This window comes from Glossina fuscipes, unplaced genomic scaffold (assembly GCF_014805625.2).
Source record: "Glossina fuscipes isolate IAEA_lab_2018 unplaced genomic scaffold, Yale_Gfus_2 86, whole genome shotgun sequence".
NCBI classification, from domain to species: Eukaryota; Metazoa; Arthropoda; class Insecta; order Diptera; family Glossinidae; genus Glossina; species Glossina fuscipes.
In genome coordinates this window covers 1,988,442-1,999,109 of record NW_023998440.1, presented here as the reverse complement: position 1 = coordinate 1,999,109, position 10,668 = coordinate 1,988,442, and the positions used below count along the sequence as shown (strand labels likewise).

At 34.6% G+C, this 10,668-nt stretch overlaps 1 protein-coding gene across 1 annotated transcript; it reads right to left on the bottom strand.

The window, feature by feature from the left end:
• Positions 1-9,499: 9,499 nt before the first annotated feature.
• On the bottom strand, positions 9,500-10,106 carry LOC119638250 (general odorant-binding protein 56h). The gene is made up of 2 exons (XM_038034920.1): positions 10,002-10,106; positions 9,500-9,939 (listed from the first exon to the last, which is right to left on the bottom strand). Exons 1-2 carry the CDS (start codon positions 10,056-10,058, stop codon positions 9,592-9,594), a joined length of 405 nt encoding a protein of 134 aa, XP_037890848.1. The 5' UTR covers positions 10,059-10,106; the 3' UTR covers positions 9,500-9,591.
• Between the last annotated feature and the right edge of the window lie 562 nt (positions 10,107-10,668).

The window sequence follows — 10,668 nt, the reverse complement described above, 5'->3', positions numbered from 1 at the left end:
TGCACGAGCCCTTTATATGTTGTTAACATTACGAACGTATTTGTACAATAATAAGTTTGTAAATCTTATTATTATTATTAGTAGTAGTAGTAGTAGTTCTTCTATACTTTATCATTCGGTTGATTTAGGGGGAAGAGTTTTTACGTTTCAATGTAATTTACGACCTTTAATTTATTTGCACCTCAGAAAAACTAATAAATTAGCGCGAACATAGCTTGAGTTTTATTGATTTTCATTATTGGTCTACACCCCGTCATAATTTATGCAAGCATATCCATACGCACTTAGGTAATGTCCCATAAACATGGCTACTGCTCTTACATATATGTATATATGTATATGCATGCAGAAACACACAAACGTTTGCAGAATTAGTTTTAGCAATGATGACTGAAATATTACCACTATGTTGCAGTTGTTGCTGTTTCTGTTATGTAATTTAATGAGAAAAGTGTTAAATCTTCAAGTCCCAAATGTGTTAATGAATTCCACACAAATGTTGAATTAACAAAACCTGTAAATGATTGCTAACAAAATTGAAAGGCAGAAAAAAAAAGAAAGAAGAAGAAGAACAACAACAATGAATATACCACAAAATATCTTTTATTTTTGATCTCCTCACGTGTTCATGCATCGTGTACATTTGTCTACGAGTACAAGAGGACAATTCAAAGGAGAATTACTGTAATTAAATTCAAAATTATTGCTTAACAAATGCAATTGTCCACCTCGTTGAATTCTAAATTCTTTGGACTCGTAAGCAACAAGAATTACGCAAAGAGGCAAACAAATATGATGAAAGGAGATCAAAAAACTATGCAATACGCGGTCAAAAATAAAAGTATTGAGCCTTTTTTATCTCCAAAGTGGAAAAGGCCTCTTTTTCTACTGGAGGATGGATGTAAAATACACATGGTGAGTGACATTCCGAAATGTTTCAGACGACCTCGTTACGTATATCGCTGCAGCGCCCCGTAACGCATGTCACTTTTCCAATTTCGCCAACAAGTTTCTAGTCTGAAATTACGATCATCATAAGGGCTAAGCAAATAATAAACTGGCTCTTGGTCAGTCTGCCATTGTCTCCAGTGCGTTTCGATAAATTCCTCTCGGCTCTATTAAATTCTTAGATACCAGACATGCGAACACGAAATCGGAATTTGCCCATAAATAGTCGAAGACGACGTGTAAAGAAGAAAATATTTGAAGCACTCTTTCTTTTTATCACTGGGACATTTAAAAACAAGAGAAAAGTTGTCAGGTGGCGCGAACGCATGTCGAAACGCATAATTGCTTTTCATAGAAATGAAAATGCCGCGCTTGCGCCAAATAAAGAGTATTCGCTGAAAGCGTCCTTCCATTGCACCAAAACCTTTTTTCTGCCGCACCGTAACTGGGGATAAAAATTGGATCCATTGGGACAATGCCTGGCGTAAAAATGGGGCACTATCCACGTCACCCCATGCGTCTGACACCCCATGCGACTTGTTCACCGAAGTCGAGTCCTTAGGATTACCACTAATTTGCTTCGATGGCACAAGCACTTGCTGAGCAGGGTTTTGCCTCAAAAGAGCATAAGCTTTTTGGCTGTGGCATCCGCAGACTGTCGGACAATACTCATAACAAGATATTTTTTGTAATTTTCATAGAAAAAGCTTGCATTTTTGTATCGCCCTTTTTGCCGCCAGTCGGAAGATCTAGCTCGCAATGCCCTTTCCACAACAGCACACGAACGAATGTCGCGCAGTATTGATTTTGCTCAATGTTGCGCAGTTTTGCGTCGCATCTATTGTCAATTTTTTCTTAATAAACGATCGAGCACATATTTCCGAATCGAACCCTAGGCCGCAAAATTTTCAGGTTTCTTTTAAAATCAAATTTGCTTCATATGGTTTAAAACAGTTTGTTGACCTTTTTTTTAGTATGTCCAATCACTCAGGGAATGCCCCCTAGTCCTATAACACAGTAGTGATCAAAAACAAATGAGGGATCGGTGGGTGTTATGGCTTTAACGAGCTAAACACTTATCCGCCCAACGAAACTCTATCGCTTTTGAGGTATGAACCAGGTTGGTAGATATATAGGATGTACAAGGGTGATAGCATCATGGCTGCTGTTGCTTGCCTTTAAGCAGAATCATGTTAGATTTCGATTCGTTATCGAAATTTTGTAATTTTGCTGATTGACTTTTTAAGCACTTTTAAACGACTAAATACATGGGTCAATACTTCTTTAAACTCCGCCATGAAACACGAAAAGCAGTCAGAAAGAAACAACACTTGAATGGTTAAATCAAGATTCTTTTGCGTTAATGCATAAAAGCATAACAACAGCCACACATGCTGTTTATATGCACAGACATCTCTGTATGCATGCATGTCTACATTTACATCTGGTACTGGTATGAATGTCTGATAAACAAAAGTTAAACAACAATTTTAATCATATGTTGTGTAATGTAAAGGACTCTATAGTTAAAAGTTGCAACATCCCTTTACTGCCACCTCAAGCATGAATATATGCGCATGCATATGGAGTTTTCATAACGACCACAGTGTCTTTTATGCATTTCACACATGCACACTTGTATGGTATATGGCTTTTCTTTCATTTATTTTAGAATTTCATTTTCATCTTATTACTACTGAGGGTTGTTGATTTTATTTAAAAGTGAATTATTGCCTTTAATTTACTATTGAAAGGTCAAAAACGTTAGAGAGTATTTCCTACAACTACATGCAACGGCTGTGTAAAAGCATTAGAGACAAGCACTATACATATAAACTAAACATCAAATACAAACTTTTATATATATATATATATATATATATATATATATGTATGCGTGCAATACGTAAGAAATTCATTATGTGAACATGTTGTCATTGCAATTTTACATTTCCATGTACACACATACATACGCACATATATATGCATATATGCATAGATATCTATATTTATAAACATATATACATATATGCATACGTATCGATGCTTAATGCAATTTACATAACTTTGTGGTTACAATATTGTTGTTATTATCATTAAGGATTTGTTAGTGCTTCAACTATAATTTCAATGTGTGTGCATATGTGTTGTATGCGTACACTCACCAACACAGACAAACTTTGATGCGTTAACAATATTAAGATTAATGATGTGTATAAATAATTTTCACCACCCTTGTGTATAATTCAATATATTTTCGGCAAATATATCAATTTTAGGTAAAATATATAAATTTTAGATAAAATATATATTTAATTTTATTAATCAAATCTTTTGAGAACATTGTCAATTTTAATAAAAATCGCTTATTAGAATTATTTACTTTGATTAAACTCAATCTACTAAAGATGTCTGTGAATTCAAATTTATTGCAAAGAAATCAGTTATCGCCTTATCAGGGTTTTGTGTGACAGACATATGCAATGAGAATATCTTCTTAACCATAAAATCCATTCGTCCCTCTTTCAAAATCATCTTTACCATCTCTGGACTTCGTTTATAAAAAATAAAATTTGATATCTTATTATAGCCTTGTATTGCTTTGATGTTAAATGAATATCAGCATCGCTTAAGGGTAGCATTACCGTATGAATATAAAGGTGATTGCAATTTTCTTCAATTTATTTACGGAAGAAATTTTCACACCTGTCTCTCACAAATCTTGGAATATTTAAAAAAGTTTTAAGAAATTATTTATTATTATTATAATTATTATTAATTTCGCCAGAGAAATAAATTCTAAGACTAAACTCTTAAAAGCGCTAGCATATCTAAGGCTATCGGCTTTTATTAAAAACGCTACCACACTTGATATTCGAACCCACGACCATTGACTTGCTAGTCGAGATTCCTCGCCTTCGGCTACTCAGGCGGATTGAAGAAACTATTTAAAAACAAGTAAAAGTATTATATCGGACCACGCCACACCATTCCCCACCTTACACCACTTCGCTTAAAACAGTAATTCATATAAGGATTCTCAAAGTAATGCGTTATGTGGGGGAAGTGGTCGAAAAAGTGGTCTGCTCTAAATAATTTTGGCTGTGCCGCCCTTGCGATTTGAATCAACGACCATTGAGCCGTTAGTCGACATCCCTTCCCTACCCCAAGCGGATTTATGAAAGATAGCCTCGGCTTCAGTTAAAAATTTTTTATTTTCCCAAAACCACGGGAAGATGGAAAGGTAGACGGACGGATAGACGGGCACTGATCAGGCATACATATATGAGGTCTATGAAGCTTGCTTTCGGAAGTTGCGAATACTGTGAAAACATATGTATATATCCCCAACTTTCGGTGATGGGTATAGAAAAAAATAAATTTATTGAACTCGTTTTGATTTGTTCCCCGTATCTATAATGCATTTGGAAAACAGCGAACAATAGGCTACTTGCATACAGACTTTATGAGCAATTTTGCGTACAACTATGAGGGAATACGTCGTTGAATTGAAGGAGACACAGTTCCATTATTTATTTATTTATTCTACTTATAATAGAAGCTCAACTAAACGAATAACAGTCGAGTTCAATTGGCTCTTAATGCAAAACTTATATTAATTAATAATAAAACTTGGGATAAGCGCAATAAAACAAATAAGAAGAAAAGAAAAGAAAAAGAAAAAAGAAAAAAAAAGCATGTACACTATCAACATAGGGCCACACTTACAACCGGTACAGGACCAAATTGCAAATGAACCCCTAAACCATCGCAAACATGCATAAGCCTGGCAACCGATAACAAATTGTCAATAATTCATTTTCGAAACGTAACGACTTTTTAAGGATAAAAGCTAGTTTACATACGACATAGGTAAATCGCGCGTATTAAGCAATGTTGCTTTAATGGACTTTAAAGAGTCCGATAACGAGAATAAGTGGTAGACGTCATTTAGGTTCTTGCAAACAACTCTGAGCGGATTGAACACCTCATAATTAAGCTTACACTGACTAAGCTTAACCAAGAGAAAGTGCCTAGAGAAGCGGTAAGGGACATTAAAGCTTATTTCACCAAGTAAGGAAGGCGAGTCAATGGCACCATTTATTATTTTAATTAGAAACGAAACGCCAAGAACAAACCTACGTTTCTCAAGAGACGGTAGGGACAGCAGAAGCAACCTATTTTCATACGGAGGGAGAGAGGCAACCGATAGCAAAATTGCGCTTACTAATAGTTAGCGTTAGTTAGTCCTGTGTGTAAATATAGCGAATTTTGTTTGAAAATAGCTTGAACAGTATCGTTATAGAACAATAATAGAACGATATCCATATCCCATCGATCTAGTGTCGCAAGTCTTTATAAAATATCCCATTAAGGTTATCATTATGTAAAATACTTACATAAAGTAGACACTAATATATTAAGCCGTTAGCACGCTTCTACCGCAATCCGAATGAAATGCGTATAAGAATTCTTACTCCGAGATAATGTTGCCCTTTTTCGATATCTAATGGGTTTAGCTACAGTTATCGTATGCCGGAGGTAGGATGTACTAAGATCTAAGTGCTTCACTTAACAGTTTGCCTAACTTACTAATCAAGTCCGATTTGAAAGGCCATAGGTGAAGCAAAAGCAAAAAGAATTAAGATAAATTTTTGTTGTTCAAAACATATGTGCTTCATGCTTCATGCTGACTATAAATTTGATTAATTAAATTCTCTTAAATACTTAATCCTTTTAATAATAATGGAGAAAAATCCATAAAATATAATTTCAGCTGTTATTTGCTCTATTGAATTTCGCCTTTTATGAGGCACAAAATCCAAAAGCAGATTATTCGCATTAATAGATACACAATCAGTTTGTTTGAGCGTCGAACGATGTGAGATCTGCCCACCCACACAATACCTTTTTGAAGTTTTATCTGTTTTCTTTCAGGTTTGCTTGTTATTATTGGTTTACCTTTTTTTTTTCCTTTTTTCTTTTCTAAGTCAACCATTGTCTTGACTATCAAAATATTTATGCAAGAAGGATATTTAATAAATAGAAAGGATAATTTATGTCTTTTGTAATGCAATGAATGTCAACAGATATTCCCTTGAGAACTATGACACAAACAAATATAATGTAAGTCCGTAACAATAGCAAAAATTGAAAAGTGTGTACAGTGTTTAGATAGGCATTGAAAGCAGAAGCCAAAACCAGAAAATAACCCAAAGACCTAAAGAAAAAATGAAAAAAAGAAATAAAACTCTCAAGCAGTGTGTGTTTTTGTCATTAGAAGCATTGGAGAAGTAAAAGAAACGCTATGAGTAGTTGAGAAGCGGCAAAAAGGCAAAAGAAATGAAAATAAAAAATAATGAACAAAAAGGACAATCATTACAATTGTTGAGTTCAATTGTGCTCTGTGAGTGAAGGCACTACCACTATCAAAGGTAAATAGAGAGGAAAATAGGAAATTAGCACACAGGCCCACAAAACCATTTAAAGATATTTTCCAATCGATATGGGCTTGTGATAACAGGCTGCAAAAAATGATTGGCTACAGCGAACTAATCTTATATAACGGAAATGATGTGACTTGATAAATACTTGTGTAGCCGTTTTATGAACCTAGAATTCGATGTCTCGCTTTATGAACACTATCATCAAGCTATTTTTTACTACTTATCTGCCTGTTCGCCTTTTCTGAGTTCTCTTTCCACTTCATTCAGCATATAATTTACTGTCATTTGCATTACTTTGACCTGATTTACATGAGTGCTTATGAGTCTGTTGTGTTCTTTTAATGCTTTTTATTTTGTTCACTTCGTTTTTTGTCTTTTCCATAATTCCGTTTGTCAGTTTGCCCTTGGTTCACTTACACAATCAAAGTTTTCACCTGTAATTTCTTACATCATCGTCAGTACTTTACTCCCACACATGCCCGCTTGACTGATTGTTCCTATTGTTGCGTTGAATTGGTGGTATTGAGATGACACGTCGCCTCTTTCTGCTTGTGTGCATATGTACGTTACTGTCAATCTGGCATATTTTTATTCTCTTGTAGATATGTATTGCAAAAGGACACTCTTGAAACAAAAGCGCAACGTTAATGAGGCAAAAAAAAAAAAAAACAGGTAAACCTGTTCGTTAAGTTTTACTTCTAGGGAAAGACAGGGAAAGACAAGAGAGAGAAAGAGAGAGAGCGAGAGAGAGAAATATTGGAAATATGAAAAGATGACAGTGAGAAAATTGTGTCACTATCACCACGTCATCAAAGACGACGGTTTACCTTTCCTGATGAATAAACCGCTAGATAGGTCAAGAAAAGAGAAGAAAAAAAACCAAATATATCCGGAAAAACTTTATAAAGCAGTTAATTAACAAATTGAAGCAAAAATTGATTTTAAGAAACTTTATTTTCCCATTTTCAAGAGAAGTTTAAAAGCGGGATAATTAATAATTTATGCAGAATAAGTTAAAGAGTACAATACGAATATATTTGTTAAGGCTTTAACCTGACTTTTTCATACTCAACCGTCGCCTTCTTATTCACGCGCTGTTCGTGATGCTATCACTTGTTTGCAGCTAGTCCTATATATTTTTACTTCCTGAAAGAAATCTGCCTTGCTTCGCATAAATGTCAATACTACGCCTGCTCCGATGACTTGATAAGCATCAATAGACAACTAAGCGAGGAATATATTACGCTTATTAGTTTCCAAATACGGGAAAGGCATCTCCGTAAACTGAACACTAAATCTGCCTTTTTTCATTTTTCTATCAGCTAAAAACGAGAGAAGGGTTACCAACAGCCACATCAGGTTTCGAGACAGAGTTATTTCACACGCACATTGACCAGGACACCACGTGCTGCAGGTAAAAATTATCAGAGCTTGGATGGAATTGAATTTATCGAGTCTATAGTTCCCCCCTTTACTCTATCTTGACCTACAATGGAGAATCATTGACCCTTCTTCCTTCATTATATACAAGCAAATACTTAAGCAATAAATTTGTACGTAAGGAAATTTATGAAAGATGTTAGGGAAGCACTTGAATCCCCAGCTTCATCGACACTACTTCCAACTTAGTCTAACAGCCTACTGAGTCGATTGCTAACATGGCGTATCGTAACGCATAAACATGTTAATCTAACTTAACTTAATTTAACCTAAACTTGCCTTCATATTTCTTTCTAAAAACTAATTAAAACGAAGAAGTAACAAAATTATTTTCTTTTGGAATCGAGCTTCTAATGATTCTTAACTAAATCAGATGTACGTAAGTAAACAGCTGGAAGGAAATGTGCTAACCATTTTTACAAGGAGTATTAATTCAATTATGCTACGCGATGATACCAAGTTTCAACTTTTCCGAGCTCACTTAGTAAAAATTTTGGAACGTTGTAAAAAACAAATTTTCTCCAGGACGCAGCAAGTTCTTCTTACAAGAAAATTTGTTTTCTTTGGAGCACAATTGAGATCTGCACTCTTGCACTGGCAATCGCTACAGATAACCTTATACTTACCGCCTTTATTACTTTGCCTAGATTAAATACGGCGATTAATGTGCAGAAACTCTTCTCGAACCAAGGGATTTCATAATTCCATGTATTTTATTCAATTCTTCGTCTCCTCTTACATTCATCAGCGCCAGCGTTGATATGCTTACTTACATAAACTGTCGAACGTATTCTTCTTTCCCAGATTATTAACTGTCCTGCCTTGCAGCACGCAACGCTTTTAACACTCCGTTTTGTAACAGAGAAAAAACGTTTCCATTAGTATCTTATCAACCGAACGTTCTTCACCCTTCCTTATCCTTAAACGGCAAAGAAAAAGGTTCAAGCAATCTTTACGCTTCGACAGTTCAGACAGAAAAGAGAGCCGAGCGATCTTTACGCTTCGACTGTCCAAATTAAAAAGAGCTCTTTTGTTGATGACTCTGTCCAATTCTCCCTTCAGTCCTTCCCTTTAATTCCATTCATCTGAAATCATCTGGGCTTCCGTTAATTTCCTATGTCAAGAATTAATCCTAGCTAAATTCATATTGAGTCCTAAAAAGACATAAATCATAACGTAACTATACTTAAATCATAAGCTATTAGAAACATTCCTTAAGACGGCTTGTGAAAGTAAATTAGCAGGGCCTTTCTCCTCACGCCTTTGTTACTGAGATACATCTTGAAAGTTAAACGCTCCAACTTCCTACATACTACACCATGCAAGCCACCTACTGTATATAGAGGAATAAAAGCACTTTCCTCTCTTCGTCTTAAAAAAGTAACTTTTTACATATATCCATACTTAACCAATTTAGTATGATTTGCCTCATGAGGCAAGCATGGCTAAGGGGAAAAGAACTCATCGCATGTTAGGCGTGATAATTGATTTCGTTACCTATCTTTTCCCATTATTCATTTTATTATAGCTACGCCATAGATAATATCTTTTTACGTTTGAGTACCAAAAACCGAGACAAAGTCTGCAGGGTACCAAAAGTTGACGCCGTCAGCGATAACGCAATTTTGCTTGAATTAAAAACGAACATTTAATTTATGAGATATTGCTATTTAATCCTTTTTATTACTTTTTCACTAATTAAAAAACAAAAAGTTGCTCTATGTTCGTAACGTATAGATCCATGATTTCAATTCAATTATATTTCAAAGTCAACCTTATTCTCGCGCAAGCACATGGATATCTTGAAAGCAGTTTCACATTCATTGGAACCGATCTCTTTTTGGCATTCTTTAACTATTGCAGACAATTGATTTTGATCGTTCTGATCGGCGGGAGAAGATTTCACGCTTCTGATTACTGCTTCTTCCAAGAGAGCACCGTTCCTGAAATGGCCCTGTTTCTCCATAACGCACTTCATATAACATTTAACACCGTCACTAACATCATTAGGTGATGCGCTAAGGGTCCGAAGATCATTCTCGTTGATCTGCACGTCTTCACGGCAAGATTGTAAAATCTTTTCGAAATCGTCTTTAGTGGAAGACTAAAAAGAAACACAAACAGGAAAACTTAATTCAAGTCTTCATTTTGTTTTATAAATCGTACGAAAACTAAAGCGACATAACAGGCTAACGATAGACAAATGATGTAAATAAATTTCATGTTTGTTATTTTCCCAGCGTGCTTTTCACCTCACTTTCCCAAGACTAACTGTGAGTTGGGTTCAGTTACTATAAAGCTTTTATAGAGGAATGCATTTAAACTAATTTATTTGTGCTTTTATTTTTTTTTCATTTTTAATTTTTAATTTTTTTTTTTTCTTTAATTAAAACAATTTATTTTTGGTTTTTATTTAATTCAATGACTGTGAGCCTCTCTATGTCTGTATTCCTGTGAGCGCATGTATGCGTATGCATGGCTGTTTGCTTTAATTTTCATACACTAATCATTGTCTGAGTTGAATGAAATTTTATTAAATGCAATTATCAGATACATTTAAACGAGTTTTCATTCAAATATGGATGTACGTGTGTACATACGTATACTCGTAAATAAAATTTATGCGTATGCACACACTTTCGAATATACAAATAAGCATAAATAATAGTATATTTGTTATACCAATTGATTATTAAGTTGAATTTATATTATATTTAATTTTTATTTTTTAATACGCGTAAATTATTATTGTTAATAATATTATGTGGTTTATGTACCACATCTCTTTATGTTTATCCAACAACGCGACCGTATGGCGGGCATAAGGTAAACT

What these genes read in the sequence shown, in the direction of transcription:
- LOC119638250 (XM_038034920.1), bottom strand. Translation starts at nt 10,058, where the DNA reads ATGAAATTTATTTACATCATTTGTCTATCGTTAGCCTGTTATGTCGCT. An exon ending in GTTATGTCGCTTTAGTTTTC is followed by an intron (nt 9,940 to 10,001) that starts GTACGATTTATA and finishes GTTTCTTTTTAG; the next exon opens with TCTTCCACTAAAGACGATTT.